Raw genomic sequence first — 24,580 nt, forward strand, 5'->3', positions numbered from 1 at the left:
TACATACACACACAGATTTGGCCAAACAAAATTTAATATTTAAATTTATCTGTTGTTTACTGTAGACTGACGATAACTATCATCTAATTCTAATTTATATAATATAATATTATTGAAGTTCATAAATTAAAGCTCAGGAGAAAAAACAATTCCTGATAATAAGAATCAATTCTTTATTTTTGAAATTTTGACTCGTGATTATTTACAAACTAAATAATAATATTATTTTTGTATTGTATACTCTATTGCTCGTTAGCTAAAGGTTGCCTTATGTTAATAAAGTAAGTAAAATGTTATTTCTATTACAAAGTGGCGCCACTCTGGTGGCTGAATGAAATCAGTAGCATCCGTCTTTTAATTGAAGTGTAAAGTTTTACACAGCAACCTGTTACGCAGGCGTGGTTTGATGCATTCTCTAGATGGCGTTGACAACGAAATTGGATGAGATCCAACAGTTTTGTTTTACCGCTAGAGCGGCGCTACGCAATAGCGGGTAACCGATAGTGTCACTTTGCATTTGGTTTTTTATCATTTGTGAGAGTGCTACTATCTCATTCAGGTGTCATATTTTCTGTGGGGGGTTCGCAAAGTATTGGCCAAAATGAAACATGATGCAGAGGTATACGATTATTAACATAAAAGTGGTGGACTAGTGGTAGATCTCTCATATGTGACAATCCGCCTGGGTAGTTACCACCGCAATGTCTATTTCTGACGCCAGACAGCAGTGTGGTCACTGTTGTGTTCCGGTTTGAAGAACATTGTAGTTAGTGTAACTACTGGACATACTAAGACTTGACATTTAATGTCTTAGGATGGCGAGCGTAGTGGAATACCAAACAATACTTTATAATTCAAAGTATTGAATAGTGTTTCTACTGCATCTGGGCCGTCGTATCGTTTACTATCGGGCGAATGGCAAGCTCGTTTCGTCATTCAAAGTATTTTTGATTGCTTTAAATGACGAGACGAGCTTGCCGATAATAAAAAAATAAACATAAAACGTACAAATTGTTGATTAGTTTAGAACTCTAACAAACATTTGTTTTCTAAAAGGTTACCGTTGTGATAAAAGTTCAAGAACGACTACCCTGTAGCATGGCTAAACCGTTGTATATGCAATAAAAAATTATATGTATTCAGTCAAGCTATAGCATTTATAGTAACTTACCTAAAGTAAAGGTATATTCTAATTACACGTAGGTTAAAATCCGGCCTCAATTTCACAAATTTTACGTTTATACCGACTTAAATATAACATAAGCTGTCGTCAATTACAACATAGTGTGAAAAAACTTAATTAAGCCTAATTAACTCACATTCTTACATGTTTATGTAATTTAATTTTAACCTTATATACGTACAGGTATATAATTATTTTCATAACATTATTATTTTTTATTTAACTTGGTTTAATATTATATACAGTTCATTAATTAATATATCCTCATGTACTTATAGAATTTTAAAACCAAAGCATATTACAATTTAATTTGTATATATTTTTTAGAGATTAACATCTTCTAAATTATATATCTAGTTTTTTAACCAATTTCTTTTATTTTCATATATAATGTTCTAATCTTTCTAAATATAGGTACATGTATTGAGCATAAGTATTATTATATTTCTGATAAGCAAGTTTTGTCATTTGCTACGTTGTCGTTATACAAGTTTGTAATAATACTAACTTAACTACGTAATTTTCGACATCGACACATAAGTACCGACGACATCAATCAATAAACAAATTTTATCGAACTTTTTGAACTTTGATTCGTATTTCAGTCATTATGTTATCAGACTCACAATATCACATACTAAAAATTTAAACAAGGTCACTAACCCACCAAGAACTCTAGAAAATCAATAAAGAAATATTTACTATTTGTAAACACTCCTTTCCACCGCTGGCCTCGAATCGAATCAACACTTTCACCTTAATTAATAAAATATAGATACTAACCAATATTTAACACGCATATAGATTTACATATATAATAACTATGACAGTAAAAGTGTTTCTATACGGATTTTTTTTTTACTTTGGAAATGTACCTATTGAAAGGATAAGTAACAAAAAGGAGCTTTTTGTGTCTACTTCAATTATTTATTATTAATTAATAAATAATTACCGGCAATAGCCTAGTTGGGTGTGGCACGGACTGCCAAGACGAATGTCCGCAGGTTCAGATCCCAAGGGCACACACCTCTGACTTTTCTAAAAAATCATGTGTGTATTCTTTGTGAATTTATTTCGCTTTAACGGTGAAGGAAAACATCGTGAGGAAACCTGCACATCTGAGAAGTTCTCTATAGGAATTTCGAAGGTGCGTGAAGTCTACCAATCCGCACTAGGCCAGCGTGGTGGACTTAATGCCTAATCCCTCTCAGTAGTAGAGGAGGCCCGTGCTCAGCAGTGGACAAATATATAATACAGGGCTAATATTATTATTATATTATTATAATAAATAATTGAAGTAGACACATAAAGCTGCGGCAATAATATTATCACTTACAATCTAAGTGATAATATTATTGCTAACTCAAGAGTTACGTTGGCCTTTCATCCAATTTTGTAGTACGTGTTCTGCTGGGGAGAAGTCGTTGTCCCTACCTGCTTGATAGCATTATACGAAAGCATTTAACATTACAGACGTCTAGCTGTAAAATATTAAAGCTAACCTCGGATGCCTTTATGTTTGTACGCTCAGCGCATTTACACACACGGCTATGTCTCGCAAAGAGTTTGCATTGCAGTCCCCTTATTGGCATCTTCACGTTACTTGATTTGCAATTAAAGTAGTAACTACGTAGCCACTAACATAGCTCCGTTATAAATTATCGTACTATATTTACGGAATTTCCAATATAATGTATGGTAACTACAGTATACATAAATATTTTAGTTAAAAAACTACTGATTTAGCATAATATGCCGATCGCTATCGTAATGGTTTACTGGCATTTTATTGATGATTTAAAGTGGTTAATTCTTATACAACTGAATGCCGAGGCCAGAAGGTCGTTCGCTTGAATAATCATAAGCGCCACAACTCCGACAATCAGTAGCAACACCATCCAGAACTTTGAATTGCAAAGCACTGGAGCCGGCAGGGCTATCCACTGCGATTGTCACCTTGATGCATTAAATGTCATAATGCCCAGTACCTACCCTATCTATATTCAAAATAAACTACGCGAAATATATTATTTTGATCGTCGTTTCATCAGCTCGCTAAGAGAAACATAATGCGCGATGCACCGCGTCTCGCGATTTCTTCGTCCATTGAATAAGTACAGGTCTCTGTATGGTTCGTTGACTGGCGGTGGGAATTAATGAGATAAATCCGCTAATAGAAACAATTATTTAGAGTTCCGTACCTCAAAACAAACCCCTATGGCATCACTTTGGTGCCCATCTCTCTGTCTGTCAAGATCCTTTTTCTTAGGGACGCGTAGAGTTAATAACCAAATCTTCTGTTTACGCGGATATTAGACATTAAAATTAAACAATTTTTCGGATTTTATCGCACACAATTCACAATTTTTAATGATTTAACGCGTAGAGTTATTAAGTTACAATGAATGTCAAACACTCTAGTCTTTGGTCTCTTTCAGCTGTGATAAGTCTAACTTGTAAGTAAACGCGATCAAAAGATATGAACGTTTATATCGCATATTTTGCGTTTTTTCCAGGGAATCAAAATCTATAATACTTCCCATTGAATCATGAAATTTGGCAAGAAAGTAAAATGTTAAAACCGTTTATTTGAACTTATAAACTTCGACATCTAACTTATAAATCTGTGTAGAACTCTCGGTGTGCGAGTCTAACTCGCACTTGTCTAGTTTTTTTATACATTGTCTACGGGAAAGCCGCCGTTTCACGGCGCTTAAGTTCCTACGAGTGAGGCCTCAGTATCACATAATAATTATGCTATTAGTGTTATATCCATGTAGTGCGGGTACTAGCATTGTAACTGGCATGAGATCGTTAGCGTCAAATTTTTCTTCTCACTAATGTATTCCGAATGGAAGTGACTTAAGCATAGTTAAATTGGCCGTTGACCTACATAACGAGAAAACTTTATTATGTAAATCTTGTTTGTAACTTTATTTATAGAGTTATAAAGAAAATGCAAAAACAACTTAAAATATAAATGTACTGATGTGATACATAAGCGGAGTGATACGTAAACGAATTGGATTAATTGGTGCCAACGACTATATAGCGTACCTAATCTTCGATTCTCGTATAATGCACTATGTTGTATATATAAATATATTTTTTTCAAGATTTTCTAGAACACCGTAGCCCCAAAAACAGAAAAGCTTCAACAGATAGTAGGTCGTGCCATGATCTTAAAGACGTAGACGGTATTTACATATTTTTAACACACCATTAACACACGAGTTCAGCCTGTCGGTCACGGGGCAATAAACGCTACGTCTGACTATATTGTTAAGGAAAAATCTACAGATATACTGTTAGGAATGGGATATACCGCAGAGTAATAACGCCCTTAGAATTTATAAACAGAGCAGACTTTATTTACTATTAACTGAGTTTTACGCTATATCGTATGTATCACAGTAACACCATTTTTGTTCTGGTTATTTTCCATCGCTATGGAAACTACGATGACATTTTCTACATCAGCCAGCTAAATTGATATAATACATATAAAACCTTTAACATATACAACCACTTGGGTCAAGTAGTTAAGTGTCCACCACTGCCTAATGACACCCACAATATTAGAACAATTATTGAAGAATAATACCGAAATATTACTGAATTTTAAGAATGTATCAATATCACTACCCGCTCCATGCGAAACGCTTTAAACCATGCACATAATTTTCGTTTATGAAGTCCGTGGTTGTATAAACTAAAATACCTTGGCTTCTTTATACGGGAAGATAATTGGCCGTATTTCAACCTGAAGCGGTACTAATAAATAAATTATCATTGCGTGCCGTCTTGTAAATTTTAAACTAAAATAAGTTACGTTCGTTAACAAATTACATTCACTGCACGATCTTATTTTTATGTGCAATGTTTATAATAATCGATTACGTACAGATATTTGCATTATTACATTCTGTGTTATAATTTGCTTCACAAAATAACAATCACGATATATATTATTGGATCGTAAACTCTAAATTTTTTTGTGAGATGAGTTGATACAAGTAAAAAAAATGAAATTAAAATATCTATTCATAATTAAACAATAAATTAAAACTATTTACTATACATAAAAACAATATTAATTGCCTTTAAGATTAACCATACCAAATATCGGTAATTTTTAACATGATACCATTAATTAAATACGATATGGGACTGTTTCCTACATCGTTTTAAATATTAAATCGGTATCAATTAATTGATTTCACGTTTCGTTTCATCCGTGATTCCGTTCGTCTAGCATACGAAATTATACATTATATAACAACAATTTCGAAATATTTTTAACCCCGCTCATTAAAGATTCTTGAACAACAAATTTACTAATCTTTTTTCTTTAAAGAATATGAAAGAAGACGCTAGTAAATTTACGTCAAATAATTTAGGATTCGAACATTTGAATATTAGTTGAATTAACTAATAATTAAGCTGAAATATAACCAAAACAAAAAATATATAAAAGTATAATATAATCCTTTTAACGACGCTGAGGTAAACGAATACACATAGATATATAACAAAACTTTTTTGTTTTATTTATTTCTAATTTGCTTTTGATTCCTAACGTGACTATCAATATTTTTTAAATTATAAAAACACCTTAACACGTGATAATGTGCTATGTTATTTAATAATACAATAATATCAGCCGTGTAATATATACTGTCCCACTGCTGGGCAGTGGGCACGGGCCTCACTACTGAGAGGGATTAGATCTTATACCACCAGGCTGGCCTAGTATGGATTGGTAGACTTCACACACCGTCAAAATTCCTATAGAGAACTTCTCAGGTATGCAGGTTTCTTCACGATCTTTTCAATATGTTATTTACTCACTATCTATTTAAATAAGCATCTATAACAGGCTTTCTTGAACTTGCTCGCATTACATACAAAATGATAATAAACTTAACGTTAGTTCTATTCACAACAATTGGCAACCCTACTCAGATTCGTATAAAAGCTATGTACTTTTCAATACGTATTGTAGGTACAATGGGTAACGGGACTGTTCCCCTTTCAGCCACAGCAAATGTTACGATGGTAAACGTCTCTCAGTTTATTTGTATAACGTGACTCTATAGGTACAGTCACTGATATAAGTAGTTGAACAAATCAAAACCTTTAATCACCTATTCACTTTTGAGGTCTTACTATTTTTTTCTTCTTCACTAAAACAAAATAAAATTTACTCTACATCACACGAAGAAAATATGGTACAATTAAACTTAACGTGTATCGGCGATTGAAGTTTTGAATTCGTTCACCTACTTTTGTGGCTGACTGTACCCTTACGCATCTCGGTTCCGTACACAGTTACTTGTTATGCTGCCGTTTGCCTTTTTATGCACTCTGTTTGATTTAGTGATTAGAAATCATTTCCACTACATAAAACAGAGAGTAAGTTAAAAAAGTTGTATTTCATTCGTTAATGTATGCCAAAAGTGTTTGTAGTAGAATCGTTTGTGCTTATAATTTATTTGGTGTAGGTATAAAAGTCAATAATTGTCTTCGTTTATATTAAACACATTACTAAGTATGAAGGAGTGACTTTACTGCTACTAATCCAAGAAAAATCAACTATCAAGGGATATCATATCTTTCAATGGTCGGCACAATTACACCGACTGATCAGACTTAAAATTTTCATGTTTCGGAAACATTACAATAAGACATCGGACTCTATGGTAGGTGTTAGAGTTTCTTAGGTCCGTTATCTATCATCTAAGTAACAAACGAGTATGGAATAGCTTTATGTAGGTAAAAAGCTCATAAGATCAGTATTAGATTTGTCAATAGGCCGTATAAGCCGTGGCCTAGAGGCGGCATATTTGAAAGTAGGGGCATCACAAATAAGGTCAACTTCCTGAAAATTCAATAAGGGAGATTTTGTGTACCTTACTTAAGAACCCCTTTTAGGTCATTACTCTATTAAAAAGCATGTTACTTAGGAATTGGTTACAATGGAGGTTTTTTGTTTGCTCCCGCACAATACTCACTCGGTCGGGAGATATGCGGGGCGGCACAAACTTAATTACATATACTTAATAAAGTATAAATTCGGCGCTGCGTAAAATATATCGCAAAAATATCTAATTACAACAAATGCTTACCCTAACAACACAACAAAATTGATAATTATTAAACATTCCTAGGATTAAAATAATAGAACAAAATTTGAAAATATTTTTACCCTGTCCGGTATTACAGCTTATTTTTTTGTTATTTATGTCAAGTCTTTTCATACCAGTATTTCGTTGAATTCTATGAATATTATTATCAGGTTCTAAAAGTTTATTTTAAAAATTAATATTTCATAAACTGCAACTCAAAAAATGAATTGTTTTGATCACATAAACGGGTTCTCATACGAGTTAAGACACTTATGATGCAGCCAACTTAAATTATTCTCTTTTCAAGATGTCAATTCGAGTCATATCATATGGTTTGAAGTTAAAACCAATATTAAACAACAGGTAAAAGCACTTCACTGGTAAAATAAACACGTACAATCGCAGTCTCCGTCCTACATGCGGTTTGTAAAATATATCTCCGTTACTGTCACCCACTTTCTACAGATCTACATTGAATTAACATAAATAGTTGTAAATTATTGCCTTTAAAAACATATTTTATATGCATTAATTATAAGGGCCTTTAGTCAAAAGTAACCTACTAATGTAAGTCTTTTACATTTGCCTTTACCACTGAGGAATTTAAATAAGTGATAACTCTAATCAATCGTTTTGTTTTCACTGTCAAATCACTTGTTGGAAGAAAAAAGTTGCAATTTTTTAAAACGCAGCTTAATTGTTCATGAAGGATATATTAAAAAAAATTGTTATAATCTTCGTAGGGAGCTTCTTTTTATCATCTGTGCTCAGTATAATTAACTTAGGGGGAGGCACTAATTAGTCTTCAATCAACGTGGCGCGGCGCATTCCTTTGTACGCCCTCGATCTCTTTTGGCTCTCTCCTTTCACGAAATGAAGAAACCACCACATTCTACGACCTTAGCAACTCCCTCTGCTGAGGGATTGATTCTAGAAGGCTCTACCGATGATGTTACATGTAATAATGTTGAAAGTTCTGCCTTGTTTACCCCTGCATAACCACTTTAGCAGTGGCGAAGTCCATACAACCCGATTCCTACCGGATTCCCTTTTGAATTTATTTGCGTTAGTCTAAGTTTAGGTTTTTTGTTAAATTGGCCACGGTATGGTAGCTCAGGTCTTCTTCTTTGCCTCGGGTTACCTTTTGAAAAATTTCACCCTTCGCCACTGCTGTTTAGGTAAAAAAATACTGTTATTCTTATAGCAGTAACCAAGAAAGCAATGTCTTGACAGGCGGATGATAAAAATGCCAACTTCAAAACTAAAAAAAAATACGGATTAACTACATATTTACTTTTAGATTAGCTGTACTTTATATGAAGCGGCGATAGCCTAGTTGGGTGTGGAACGGACTGCCGAGACGAATGTCCGCAGGTTCAAATCCCAAGGGCACACACCTCTGATTTTTCTAAAAATCATGTGTGTATTCTTTGTGAATTTATCGTTCGCTTTAGCGGTGAAGGAAAACATCGTGAGGAAACCTGCACATCTGAGAAGTTCTCTATAGGAATTTTGAAGGTGTGTGAAGTCTACCAATCCGCACTAGGCCAGCGTGGTGGACTAAGGCCTAATCCCTCTCAGTAGTAGAGGAGGCCCGTGCTCAGCAGTGAGCAAGTATATAATACACGGCTGATATTATTATTATTATTATACGGGGCGCAAAAATGTTTTAGTTGAGCCTTAACATATATTCATTTAAATACTTAAGTGTCTAGCAATAAAATGAAAATTGTATATTTAAACAAAATTCACAATAAACTAAATTATTATATTCTTTTAAGTGTACAGTTCAAGTGATAATAGGTCAAGTTTATTTAACATCAGTATAATTTTCGAAGTTTGCTCTACTTACAAAAGCAAGACGGGCCGCATGAGAAAGCTCGGCGGGCTGTACATTTAGTATAGCTCTAGATGTAGTCTATGTATGAAATTTTGCGAGTTTCCATAATTTTCTAAGAAATAGTGTAGGTCTACTAAAATGCTCTCCATGCCTGTATTGTAGTTTGGCAGCCATGCTGAGTTCGGAGGTTCGATCTACGGATAGAGTAAAGTACAATGTGAGTATAATAAAACCTATAAAAAGAAAATAAAAGCCTGATGCTTTATATGTTTGTATGTACTTTGTGTAATAATTGCAACAACGTTTAATTATTTTACATCTTAAGTTTATGTTAGGTATTTGAGACTTTCACAAGTTAATGAAACAAAATGCGTTTTTAAATAAAAAAAAGTGCAGACTACAGGTGCCATCTATAAATAGACAAGCAAAAGTAGGGATTGCAAACTATCGGTACATTGCGCCACACAGGTCACAAATCGCATGCATCAATAACAGTAATTATAATTATTTTCTGTTACCTCATTAGCACTATAACAGTGTGTGTAACCGGCCAATTCCTGAGATGAAATATCCCGAATTCATATCATCTTAGCAAAAACAAATCTAGAATTTAAACATAGGTGCACTGCCGGCATCTCTACTTACCTTTTCAGCGAGGCATATTTAAAAAAAACACCCATATAAGAATTATATTTATACTTAAAAAAGGATATTTTTGTTCTACACACTCGGTCATCACAATTTTGACAAGAGGATCTTACACAAATAGTAAATAGTTGACTATCCCTGAATTAGTATGCACTATTTGTGTGGTCCCGATAAGCGGCAGTTGGCGGCGCGATCTTGGTCATTATGTCGAAGTAGCGGTAAAATTCAAGTGCTCGGTCAAGGCCCGCGCAGCACACTGATCCAGTGGAGGAGCCACTCCACTGCTACCTGCAACCCAAGCAGGACGTGGACTCTCTTCGGCTATACTACAATTATATTTTTAGTTTTTTAATTTCGGTAAGTCATCTTTTCTATATACAGTTTTTAATCAATTTCTTATTATAACTTTTTTTTATTCTTTCTATAAAGTGAAAAGGCAACAGTGATTTGTTTAAATAAACATAGAAGCATTTTCTAGATGCTTACACTTTTCGTAGACTTTTAGTAAACATTGTCATCATTGACCGTCTGACGTAACAAATAATTAAAATATGAGCACACATAAAATATGCGGTTACAATTAATTCCATTCTAGTAACACATACCAATGGTCTATTCCACCCCCTACCTCGGACGTAAACAAGTGCTATTTTTGAACAACCCTGTCTCCCACATAAATATCAAAATAAATCGTTCATTCTATTTTTACAGGCATAATGGATCGTCGGAATAAAATCCTGTGGTTATGGCTGACGTGTAGTTTAGTTCTAGCGAATTCGTATAAAATTGAGATCGATGAAGACTATTCAACGGCGGAAGACGAGTTAGAAAACATCGTGCAAGATAGTGAACCCATATCTATAGAAAGTACTAGAAAAGGCAGAATATTGTGGCCGTATCCAGTCAGTAACATTAGCAAGCCTTTAAATAATGCCAAAATTGGAACTACGAAAAATGAAAGCGAGAGAGGAAAAAGATTTTTAATGTGGCCATATCACCAAAATCCACTAATTGATGTGATGGTGCAAGCAATGGGAATTCAACATCAAAACAGTCACGATCCGTTCGACTTCCTTCGAGATTCGTTCCCGTTGCCAAAAGGTAAACAAATATTATTATTATTATGAAGTTAAGAGGTAAATTTTAAAAAATGTTGTAAATTATACGTTTAACTTAATTTCTTGTGTTTGCAATGGGAATGAAAAAAATGAGTTACCTCTGTAACATAAAACAATCTGATATATCTAGTATTACGTTCATAAATTATGATTATGTAAATAATAAGAATGAAGTATTTATTTTCTAATATTATTGGATAATTAGAGTCAAAAAATGATTTTCAGGTCTTTATGAGAATATTAAGCTACTTAAATACTCTTCATTACTTTATCCATGTGATAATGATGATCGCAAATTAAAATGATGTGCACGTTACGATAAGGTACATGAAATCGACAAGTTTAACAGCAATTTCATGACGTCATAAATAATACAATATCCACAATAACATTATAAAAAATATATACAAACAAAGTAAAGCAAATATGTAGTAAAATATGTTTATTATTTACATGTATCATAAATTTAGTATGGCTAAAAATACTGTTAGCCCACCGTTTTGCTGAGGGGTGCGCCCTAATATATTATGTTTTATTGCTTATTACGGTGACCTGTGTGTATTAATCTTTTTGATAGCGTTACCCAACTTAATTAGGTCACTTAATAAGTTCTTTTGTATATAATCTTAGTGTTCACTAATTCATAAATATATATATATAAGTTTTTTGAGTATCACCAAAATAACATTTTACCTATATTTCAAAACATATAGTAACGGAAGATAATATTCTTTATTAAAATCGTGTAAACTCTCATTCGATCAAGTACATCTCAGATTAGATCTTTTTCGTGTGAATTTAAACTAAACGTTATTAATCATTTTATCAAAAACTCTATTAGACTCTGTGGGATTTATTGTGTTCTTTATGGTCTTTGTAATTAATTTAACAATTACAATCCCGAATAATAAAAACCAAGGTAAAGACAATATGGTGATAATAGTGATTAACACTATTTATTACTTTAATCATATTTGTTTGAATACAAAATTACTGTTAACAATAGCTTACGTGCTATTCATTTTATTTACGATGACAGATTGCAATAGAATTCGCTATTTATTGTAATTTTGCGGTTTTTGCAGTTATAGATTATTTATCTCTACGAAAAATAGTCCACAGTCGAGCCATAAACCTATGCTTATATATTAAAGTAAAATATATAATAGCTTATTATACAACGTTACGAAGTTCTTCTCGAAATATATAATCAACATTACTGTTTCAATTAACAAGCTTATTTATTACATAGCACGACACACTATAAAATTTCTCGAATGCCAAATAATGAGATTATAGATCACACATAAAGTTACAAGTCGATCAAACCAGGAACAATGAGGAATTTCCTATTTCAAAACATCCAAAGTCGACTATGAATATTCGAGGACAACGAAGCTATTGTCCTGGTACGGGGATCGAATTCGCGGCCTCATGTTCTTATCATTATAAATGCATATTTCATTATCAGGTTACCCTCAACCCCTTGAGGAATACGATTATGTTATCGTCGGAGGAGGTACGGCCGGATCGGTGTTAGCCGCAAGACTGTCAGAAGAGAAACCAAAAGCCATGGTATTGGTAATAGAAGCAGGAAAGCCAGAGATGCTATTGTCTGACGTCCCCGCTCTGGCACATTACCTCCAGTTAACTGATTACGCCTGGCCATACACAATGGAACATCAACCGGGCGTTTGTTTGGGTGAGTTTTAATCAATCTTCATTTGGAGCCGTTTTTCCTTTTTCCGTCGGTCCATTTTGTTCGCTATTAATTGCACGACACCCATTATCGTGATCGCGTTTGTAACATTAATTTTATGAAATTAATATCTAACAATGTTCATGAATGTAGTAACGCTGTTAGTTATTACAGTATGAGATATGTTTATGTATTCATTATTGATGCGATCAAACCAAAAAATCATCGTGATATTGCGTGGAAAACTTTGGTGGTATAATAACGTAGGGAAGGTGTATGTATTTTACTGAAATTTAGAATAAACACTCGTATTCTGCGATGGGGGCTAAGGGCCGGCTTCCTATAATATTGTAACAGGATAGCGTTCTTAGCGATCGTTTCTAACTTCTTAAGTTCTACAGGAAAATGAATCAGTTACCAAGAAACGACAAATTTAATATTGATACTTTTGTAAATAGGTCAAAAGAGTGACAGATAAAGAGTATAAAGTCTCAATAATGAGACTGTTAACCACAACAGTAATTGCAATATTTTTAGCCAATATTTATCTAATTAGTATTTTTAGCTTTCATTTTCCCAGTTTTCGTAAACACAGATGCAAAAACATTGACATACCGAGTCAAATGCCCGTGTTCACAAATGGGAATAACAAAACAAGAGGCATCTTAATCCGACTCTTTATGCGCGAAGCTACGGATGTTGCCAAATCTCGATAGCTCTGTTGGCTCTCTTGTAAACAATAAAGTACATTGTTCAGAACCCAATTACTGCAATTTATCTGATCGAGTGTTTCGTTGTGGTTCATTCATATATGGCTTGAGGCTTTTTGAAATTGTAAGTAATTTGTGCATATAAATGTGGATATATGCGAGCATATTTTCTGTAGATATATTTATACTGATTTAATACTTTCTACACAAGCAGGTACTACTAAATATTTGAAATTCTCAATTAACTTAACGTAGAATGTCACGTTATAATAATAATTTACTGGCGAAAGATAAACAATCCTCGACAATCAACACTTTATGTGGACCCCACTCCAGTTACAATCAGGTGCAGAGGGATCACTTTGCCACAGCCATGTTAAAATGCTTGTAATTATTTGAACCTAATCAAAGTATTGTTGTTTTTATTTTTATTATTTAACATTACGGTCTACAATACCATACCCGGTCACAACTTTATATAAAGTGTAAAGGACCTTTAATAAATTCGCCCAGAAGGTGTAATAAATAATTACAAATGATGGACACGGTAATAAGTTAGATTTAACAAAATATTAACTAATTATAGTACCTACGTGGTCAAAAAATCTTGCCTCAATGTCGATACGTGACAATTGCTCACTAAAACTAGACAGGCGCAGGTCGGAATACCTTTTCCTTAACTGAAAGGCATCGAACAAACATTCACCCGCAAAATCAATTTAAAACAAGATAGGTATATGCGTTAATATATTATAATTTAATTTAAATTATTAGGAAGCGAAGAGCAACGTTGCTATTGGCCCAGAGGTAAGGCGCTTGGCGGTACGAGTGTGACTAACTTCATGTTGTACACCAGAGGTCGCCCGCAAGACTGGGACAGGATCGCCGAGGACGGAAATTATGGATGGTAATGTACTTTGAATCCCGTAAAGCATTGTGTGCTGTGTAAACACACGTGTATGTAGATAGATTTATTCATGACTAAAACCTATATCCAATGTTTAAGGTATTGTTATATCAGATCTTTTCATACTTAAATGGTTAATAATACAACGCCTTAACACAGTCCTACAGGAATAATATTTCTAAGTTATAACAAATTTTAGAACTTTTCAGTTTCGGTGTAGGTGTAGCGAGTGCGTAAACTTTTACTTGTGCAAACTAAATGTTTCAAGTTTCTTTTAAAACACACACACACAACATCACGCATTTTATCCCCGAAGGGGTATGCAGAGGCGCAACTAGGGCACCCACTTTTCGCCAAGTATGTTCCGTCCCATGATGTGATAGGGGGCGAGCCTATCGCCATATCGGGCACAAATTCCAGACTCCGGGCTGATACTGAGCAGAAAAACCCAAATATCACTTTGCCCGACCCGGGATTTGAACCCAGGACCTCAGAACGCTATTGTACCGGACGTGCAATACAACTACGCCACCGAGGCAGTCAGTCGAGGAGTTCTTTTAAAAAAACAGATAACTTAATTATTGCGTGCCATATTCTAATTTACTTGCATGTTTTTTGGTGGTTATTCATTAGGTGTGAGTATGCGATGATTTGAAAAAGTATCTATTTAGTAATTTATAAATTATTGACATACGAAATTATAAGCATAGTGTAATTCGTAAACAGTAGTTGTTAAATGCAAATAAATCGCCCCTATGTAATTGAGATAATTGGTTAAATAATTAAAGTACCTCCATTCATTTCACCTACAATATCAAAAAAATATATACAAATTAACACCAAAAAGTCACAAAACAGAAAAGTAGATTAAATGATATCTAACAGAGAAATCAACTCGCCTAAAACAATTTTCGTAGGAAGTAGGTACTCTAATAATGTCGCGAATATATGTACAGAAAGTGCCTTAAGATAGTATGTAATGTCATACTACCTACAAATTTTATACGATTATTGTATAATTAAAAAGCAAAATACTTACATATAAAAATATATATTATATAAAAAAGCAAGCAAACAAAAATGACATATCATCCCATTTACTTTAAAAGTCAAAAAACGTGAAGTCTTTTTACAAGTGAACAATCTGTAGTAAGTTGTGCCCGTTCGGCACTCACTAGCAATAACGTCAGTTTGTCCTGCACATACGCCACAAGTACCCGCGACTAGGCGCGAACCTAAATCTCGATTATGATTAACAAAGTAGTTCTCCACAAAATGCCTTGCTTCGAGTTATACAATATCTACTCATATAAGGCTAATGATCATCTTTAAAAAGTTATTATATTAAACCAACACCAAAAGTTTGACTTTTGGAAAATAGAAACGGCTATAACATGCATACTAATAATAATATTATTAATTAAATACCAGTTTTTTGCGGATGCGTCCACGTGAAACCCATTTCTCTGAATAAAAGTTCCTTTGTGTATTTTTTCGGGATAAGTTATCCTATAATATGTTAATTTAGAATACATGGACGTCCCCGCGGGCATAAACTGGTATTTGTTTTTATATTTGTTTCAATTTCGTAAATTAAATTACATTCTATCTGATTTATTATTCTACAGCAACCCATTCTGTGAAAATTAAAGCATTAGTTAGAATAAAATTATAACGTGAATTTTTTCTCACTTTACCAGGTCCCATGACGAAGTTTTGAAGTATTTTATGAAATCTGAAAGAGTTGAGCTGAGAAAATATAAAAATGCTACGTACCGCGGTCGGGACGGTGAACTAACCGTCGAGAATGTTCCATTCAAGTAAGTTTTAGCTATTATTAATTTTAAACTTTTTATAATTTTATCGAAACACTTCGCTTTTCTAAAATCTTTAAATATTCATTAAACGTATTCATATTTTAGGACCGGTCTTGTTGAAGCATTTCTCAAAGCGGGCCGTAACTTTGGCCATCCAACTGTAGATTATAATAACCCTGATCAATTAGGCTTTGGATATATTCAAACGACGACAAACAAAGGTCATAGAATGAGTACTGCTAAAGCCTTTCTTCACGCGAATAAACGCAGAAAAAATCTTCACATTTTGACTGAAGCGAGAGCTACGAAAGTCGTCATTGACCCTCAAAGTAAAAGAGCTTACGCTGTTGAATATATAAAAGACAATAAGCAGTACACTGTTCGTTGTCGCCGAGAGGTCATCCTGTCTGCAGGTCCCATAGCTTCACCACAATTACTCATGTTATCTGGAGTCGGACCCGAGGAACATTTGAAAACATTAGGAATTCCTGTAATTTCAAACTTACCAGTGGGAAGAACCCTCTACGACCATATTGGCGTTCCAGCGGTAATTTTCAAATTAAATACTACCAACTCTAGTCTTCTTGAACCCAAAGTTGCAACATTGCCTAATTTCATGCAATGGATGCAATTCGGTGACGGTCTGCTTACTACTCCTGCTGCTATAGAAGCTTTAGGTTACATAAAGACATCAAATTCCGAGGAGCCAGCATCGATCCCTGATATAGAAATTATAAGTATGGCTTCATCAATAAATTTCGATTCGGGTGGCCCACTTGGCAAAAGCTGGAAGATTAGCGATAGAACCTATGTAAAATCTTTTGGATCATTGAACGGCCTCGATACATGGTCAGCAGTGCCTATGTTATTACAGCCCAAATCTAAAGGTTATCTGGAGCTGAGAGATACTAACCCTTTCTCACATCCTAAAATGTACGGAAATTACTTAACTGATCCGCGCGATATTGCTACATTGCTTGAGGCCATTAAATATATTATAAAATTGGGAGAATCACCAGCTTTCGAGAAGTATGCGCCTAAGCTACACCTCGCCGAGTATCCAAGTTGCACAGGTCATGCACCCGGATCGAATTCTTACTGGGAGTGTGCTATAAGAACGATGGTAATATCTCTCCATCATCAAATAAGTACTTGCAAAATGGGTCCTTCCACCGATGCCTCAGCGGTAGTAGATCCTGAACTAAGAGTGTATGGAGTGGAAGGTTTAAGAGTGGTTGACAGTAGCATTATACCTCGACCGATAAGTGCACACACAGCTGCACCTGCCGTAATGATTGCTGAAAAAGCAGCGGACATATTGAAAAAAACTTGGGTAAATGTAGTATAGAATTTGTGTAAGATATTTATTAAACTTAATTTATTTATTTTTAAGTAGTTTTATTTTTTGACAGACTGTGATTGTTTTTATACATAACAACGTATTATTGGTTAAAAAACCTTACGCAAATTACGTACGTGTTAAATAAATATGAAAATCACTGAACGCGTATGTGACTGCTATTGGTATTCTGCAAAGCTTATTGTTCGTTTGAACGTGTGTAATTTATCATTCGTTTGCGTACTGACTAGCGAGCAGCGGCTCTCGGTTATCTGGAAATTATTCATACGGTCGTAGCTGTTTCAAATAGCGAAGTATAGACGCAGTATGGTGCTACTATCTATTTCTGCTTTTTATATAGGCTAGTGTGCAAGGGTGTAAGACGAAATATTTATGTGGTTAATTTATGCAATAAGGACTTCGATCGGATTTATTTTTGTTGTACGATTATAAGCTATCTATCTGCTTATGAGAATGTACCTTAAACATATTATAGCTATTAACATTGTCAGGTTCACTATTATCATCATTAAGCTGTTGAATGCGATCACCTCTTAAGTAGCTTAGGTTATATTATTACCTCGAGCAACCCGCGTCAAGAGCCGACAAGCTTTCAAAATCAAATCGTAGCAATTAAAACAATTTCGCAACTCAGTTTAGGAATTTAATTATTCCACTGGATTCTTAGGGATAAAATGAAATCGAGTTAATTTGACTGGCTTATCTATTATAATCCCGTAAGTACCCTTTCTAAGGCATGACTGCCGTCTGGCACTGAGTATGAATTACTGGTCTTATCTATTGCAAACTATCAATATCTAAATCCGTGTATATTTTGAACTCACTGAGGTGTATAATGATTTTGAACATGTACTCTGTTATGTACTGCTCTGCTACGGGATTACATAATAAGGGTAAAAAATTGGTAAAATAAACAACATATCATTCATCATTACCCCAAAGATTTCCAGATCGATCTGGAAACGACCCGCATCCAGCCCATCCTACATCCTACCTCAAAATTTTCACTATTTTCGCCGAAATTGAAAATGCTAATTGACATTTTATTTACAACTAGCGACCCGCCCCGGCTTAGCACGGGTGCAATGCTGATACTAAATACACTACAGAAAAACTGTGAACTTTGTATATAAAAACATAGCGGCTCGCTCTGGCTTCGCACGGGTATAACATAACAAAATAACAGTATTTCTCCACTATTTAATGGATATTATTATACATATAAACCTTCCTCTTGAATCACTCTATCTATTAAAAAAAACGCATCAAAATCCGTTGCGTAGTTTTAAAGATTTAAGCAGGGACATAGGGACGGAGAAAGCGACTTTGTTTTATACTATGTAGTGATATTACAATCCTAATTATAATTCAGACGACAATATTAATATGTATACAATTGCGTGGGTGACTCCGGCTTGTGGAAAATGGAAAACCCGTATTCCACTTACTGATAACTGAACAGATTATAATATTTTTATTATTGGTGATGGTGTCGCTGTTCTCGGTGAGAAATTCATTGCTGATGTTTTCTGCACTTGAAGTTTTATTTTTATTAATACACAATTAAGTTTAGCTAAATATTGTTATCTCTTATGTCGATAATGATCAAGTAATATTAACGCCATAATAAGTGAAAAGCTCTAACATAAGTAGTAATGATTATATTTTGGGGCATCCAGTAGATTATACTTAATCAGTATACAATACGCAATAAATTTAATTACTACCTGACGAAATCATAATTTATGAAAAAACAAGAAAAAAAATAGTTGAATAACAAAATCAATTTCATTTCGTGTTAACCATTATAATCATAATAAAATTTAAATATGAACTCTAAATTATGTTATTCAGGTGATGAGTCAAGGTTACGGCCACCTTGTTTTGTTGCGATGTTGTTTTATATAAAAAAAAAAAAAAACTAGATATTTCAGTGGATTACGAACCGCGAGAATAAGAACGAGTGACAGAATTGAATCCATCGAGATAACAATTAAAGATCTTAGTACTTAGTTTATTGATATTATATTATATTGTTTTGTGATAAGTTTTGTATTTTGAGCCCTAAAAAATAGCAAAACAAAACTAAATAATTTCTTAAATTCGAATATCTTAAAATCATAGTAACTTACATATAACAAGGGATGATTTAAAGAATCTTCAGTCATAACTTAGTTATAACGCAATTTGATCTAGATCAACAAATGACAAAATTAAGAATCGATTTCATTAGATGGGAAAGGAATTTGTGCGGCGTCATGTTCTCTCAAATAATAAAATTAATGGTTCCTCTATACAGATATCCATTAGGGTGGGAAAAGTACTCAGTGTTTGCATTAGTATTGACGCAGGGAAAGAGGCAGATTGGTTTTTATTAGTTTATTTACGCTTTAGGGCAGCTGTGAGGTCATCGATTTTTTATAATTAATACTCCATGTTTAACCTCAGAAAAATATTAAAAACAAAACTTAAAAAATATAGGAAGAAAGCTTTATTATTAAGGGAACAAAAACAACTCTGGGAGTAGTTATTGGAATATGACTGAAAAGTGACTATTGACAAGATTACTAAATTAGGAATTCGGGAATTACGTATGAATATGCCTAAAGCGGCAAAGTAACAGTTCGCACAAATAGAGAATGTAATAGAAATGATAAGGTTTATAAGAGAATATGGCCATAAATATCAAATAATTCGAACAATTATTTACCAATATCAACTTTTTAACCTGAAGTGACATTGTTTATTTGTACTTTAATTATGAGTACTTTCTCTACCCATAAACGTATCGATACCATCACAAATTACAAGTACAGATAAAAAAAATGTGTTTATAATGACTACAAATACCGTTTTACGTATATAGATATCAATCCATGGTGATCTAAATACGTTATTGTCAGGAAACACGTGAAACATTGTCGGCAAAAGCACACTTAAAATAGTTTTCTTAAAATGAGGTGATTGGTATTACAACATAAACAACGAGCCAAGTGTGAGTTGGAATCACATACTGAAGGTTCCGTCCAAACCTGTAGGTATATAAGTAAAAGTTCACCCATCACGACAATTGAGTTATAGCTATGGTATTTTTACTGCAAAATGAAATCTATAACATTACAATATGGAAAGCTGGAGGAGCATAAATTAAAGACAAAGGTCTAAAAAATTATGTTTTCGGAATTTTTCCTTTATATGTGCTATAAAGCACCACTTCACGCCAAATTTTAAGATTCTAGAAGTACCCTTTAGGTTTTGATTCCCTTGCGAGTAGTTGCAATTTGAAAATATGCGGCTTAAATTGCTGTTTCTTTTGATTGCGTTGACGCAGAAGTTTGGTTTTGTTACAGCTTAAAGGTATTATAGACCTGAGTATTTCATATGAACTTCAATTTAATACCTCTACGCATTCATAAGGAAAGGTGTAGTAAGTTTAAAATTATTAAAAAATTACGGTTTTTCGCAATTTTTCTTTTATCTGTACTAATACAAATTTCAAGATTCTGAACTCACGGGCAGTACCTTGTAGGTTTTGATTCCCTTACGAGTTTCGAAAATTTACGGCATAAACGGCCGTATCTTTTGTATTACGTTGGGTTAGAAGCTAGATTTTTCACAGCTCCAAAGGACAGTAGATTGAGTATTTGATATAAATGTCAGCTTAATACCTCCACGCGTTCCTGAGAAAATGGGTCTTGACAGACGGATGGACGGACGGACGTACAACAAAATGGTCTTATAAGAGTTCCGTATATCCTTTTGAGGTACGGAACCCTAAAAACCGTAGCTATACATATTTCAGGATAGCGACACCTACATACATTCATACATATAGATTACCTCCTACATACATCCATCCTACACACATACTTATATATGTAGGAACTTCCATCCTTACTCTGTAAAGAAAAAAACAGCTGTGAATTAAATTTATAAAACTATTAGAACTAGCAGTACTCTTTTGAACAATAATAACAAAATTTATATATAAAGGGAAGGAGCGGCTTTAAAAAAATCATAAGTGTTGGAGTTATGCCCTACACGCATTTGTTTACAGCAGGATTAGGCCAACTTAAATACAGTAACATTTCTCAAAGTTCGACTTTAAATGAAAGCTTGCTGTTGGATTTCAAATAGTGAATAAAATATATAATTAATACTGGGTTGTTGTAGGATAGTTGACATAACAAAAAAATAAAAAAATCCAAATAGGTTAATAAATAATAAGTTTGAGTAATAATTATCATTAAAAAATATAGTACGAATCGAGGACAACCTCCTTTTTATTCAGGTTGGTAAATTACCATTGATATATTCAAGTAAATGTGCCAAATTTAAGATTGACGTGTTCAGAGAAAAAGAATTGAAACAAAAGGCACGCGTGCAGATTTCGCGCGTAGGTTTCCGTAGATTCACGATCACTCCTTATTAATTTATTTGTCGGCGTCGCGACGTGTTTCACCACGAAATCGTATCAACTCGAGCAGAGCTTTGGGTTTAGTTTAATTTAATATTCTATCTATAGCACAATGACTCTCAGTCGCGCTATCGATTTGATTTAAGCGTGGGTGTACAGGATCTTAAGGATCTAAGCTAACCTCGCCTGGAGGTGCAACCACAACGAAGCTAACGGTACAAAGGGGCCTTATTCTCTATGCTACATGTTATTTTGATTGTACGTAACAAGCACGTAACGCACCACGTCGCGTTTAAGACAATAGAAATTGGCATACAGAATACCATTCCACGCTTATTTCACGAAGATAACGTAACACGGCCGTTTCAAAAGTTTACATTGTAATAAGGAATAAGGCCCTTGGTGGGTTACGAACAAACATTGTATCCACATGAGGCAATGTATAGGCTAGAATTTTTCATTGGGTATTCATCTTTATATATAATAATCAATGTTTGCTTGTTTGTATTTTATACGTTGCAATACAATTCATGTGATTTTGATAAAACTTCGTCAACTTATTGCTTGCACTTGGGGGAGGATAACATGCATTTCACAATTAACTTACAGTACACAGCTGACATGCTAATATCCATGACTGATTTCAATTAAATGTTAATTAGTTTGATTGATTTCAGTTTTAAAAATAGAACATTTATGGACCTGGTATGTTATGACACTGATGTCGAGTTCAAATGTCGAATAATCTACATAAATTGCGTTCTATGTAAAAGCGGTCTGTAGCAGAAAAACCTCTTGTAGGCTCAGTAGTTTGTAATCATTTCAGAATATAAAATTTATATATTATATAGAATACTTAAATACCGCATGGGAATTTTTATAACCATCAAGTGTATTGGATTTAAACCTTGGTTGTGGAATAAAGATAACTAATGACCAAGTTATGGCGTATTTATTTAACTAGATTGTCTGGAGAAAATTAATACAAGCATTTTAAGACTTCGGTGTACTATTTTTTACTCAAAATTGTTCATTTTTAAACCAAAAATTGCCTGACATTTTATTAAATGATTATATTATCATTGAATAAATTTAAATAGCCATACATAGGCGACATTTTGCTGTTTACGTATACAAGTAGGTAATTATTATGCTATGTGCCCACTGAGGTAGGTATATCGATTAGTTATTTATCCAGTGGTAAAGTTGTTCGTCAAAGTTGTATATGCACACATTTTCAAACTCCCTCCCAAATCATTTGAAAAGTTCACAGCGTGTAACTTAGTAGGTGTGGCGCGCGGCTCCGCTCGCGTGAAACATTTGCCCCGATTTAAAACCGTACAGTATGCACTTTTCCCAAGAATGTTAGAGAATACATTGAAATTTATATACTATTCCAGATTCTCGTTTATTAGATAGCAAGATCTAGTGATAAAATAAAACCTAAGAAACAATCGGAAAAAACTTTTGTGTTTTAAACGTCAGTTTATATTTGGTCCTTATAAGCATCGTTGATTCTAGTTGTTACCTATTTATACTACTTAGAATTCTGATTTATGTTCTGTAGTTTTACTTCTCGCAATATTTATTTAACAGAGCGCGGTCGTTGTTTATTTGTAATACCCTTCTTTTTGCACCTAGGGTTATTTAAACTAAATAGACCGCATTATGAAATATAATTTGGAGTCTAAATAAATCTTCTTTGCGCAAAAAGATTAAATAAAAGCTTTGAAAATAAATCTGCCGAGCCTATTCATTCACTCCTTACTTTTGTCAGTATAAGTACATAAAATGAATAGTCGGAACTTTGCGCGATGTGGGAAGAGACTTAAATACACGACTACCACAAGAACGCGGTAAAACACCTACGGCACATTTTCCCATCCACAACCTTCTCCAATTAGATAATAAGTTATTTCAGTAACATATTTTTGGCCGTCGTGGTTCTTCCAGAAGGACTTGATAGCGCTCTTTAGTAGTAAACACGTTCATAAGTTTAGACTTTATGTACGAAAGCTTGACGAAAAATTGAGTTACATCCATTATTACTTGTATAGTCCTAATTTGTACTTTAATTGACAATATTTTTCGGTTGTTCCTCTCCAAAACGAGATAAAACGAACGTCACATTTACATTCAAAAGGTGACAAAAAGAGTTATGAATGCTGAACAAAAATGTACATCGGTATTAATAATGAATGCGAATCGAGATCGAATCGAGTGTACGAGGGTATTCTGGGGGTGTTCAATGAATGGGCGGGTAGCGCAGTCGCCTACGCTCCGCCGAGCGCGCGAACGTTGCCAGTAGAGCCGCGGTTGCACCCTCAACAAGTGGAGTAGAAACCTTGCAACTTGCCGCGTCACGGAAAAAATATAATTGCTTATTATGTAATGTGCGAAAGTGTGTTCACACCATTAATGTAAAGTGTGGAAGTGAGAACTTTTGTGATTTACGGGAATTAATTGAATTTTTGTAAGAGTTAAAAAATAATAATTGATTATTTTAGTTTTATAAATAGTTTGACATTTATTTTTAAATTAATTATAATTCTCTTTTTATTATAAATCGCATTTCAGAAAGTAGTGTAAACTATATATAATAGAAGCTCACAAGTCATAATTGATGCATTTCCTTTATCTCTTTAATTGAACAGTAAATTGTAAAACGACAACTTATGTTGACCCAAATAGAGAAATTGAACTAGGTTAAAATTATTTGAAGCTAAGTTATAACGTAGTTGACTTAAAAAATA

At 33.8% G+C, this 24,580-nt stretch overlaps 1 protein-coding gene across 1 annotated transcript; it reads left to right on the forward strand.

Annotated features, from left to right (window-relative positions):
- The first annotated feature begins 10,000 nt into the window (after window positions 1-10,000).
- Window positions 10,001-17,437, forward strand: LOC115449347 (glucose dehydrogenase [FAD, quinone]). The gene is made up of 6 exons (XM_030177127.2): window positions 10,001-10,156; window positions 10,511-10,900; window positions 12,389-12,619; window positions 14,101-14,233; window positions 15,934-16,053; window positions 16,156-17,437. Exons 2-6 carry the CDS (start codon window positions 10,516-10,518, stop codon window positions 17,396-17,398), a joined length of 2,112 nt encoding a protein of 703 aa, XP_030032987.1. The 5' UTR covers window positions 10,001-10,156; window positions 10,511-10,515; the 3' UTR covers window positions 17,399-17,437.
- Window positions 17,438-24,580: the final 7,143 nt, after the last annotated feature.

Source organism: Manduca sexta, chromosome 24 (genome assembly GCF_014839805.1).
Source record: "Manduca sexta isolate Smith_Timp_Sample1 chromosome 24, JHU_Msex_v1.0, whole genome shotgun sequence".
NCBI classification, from domain to species: Eukaryota; Metazoa; Arthropoda; class Insecta; order Lepidoptera; family Sphingidae; genus Manduca; species Manduca sexta.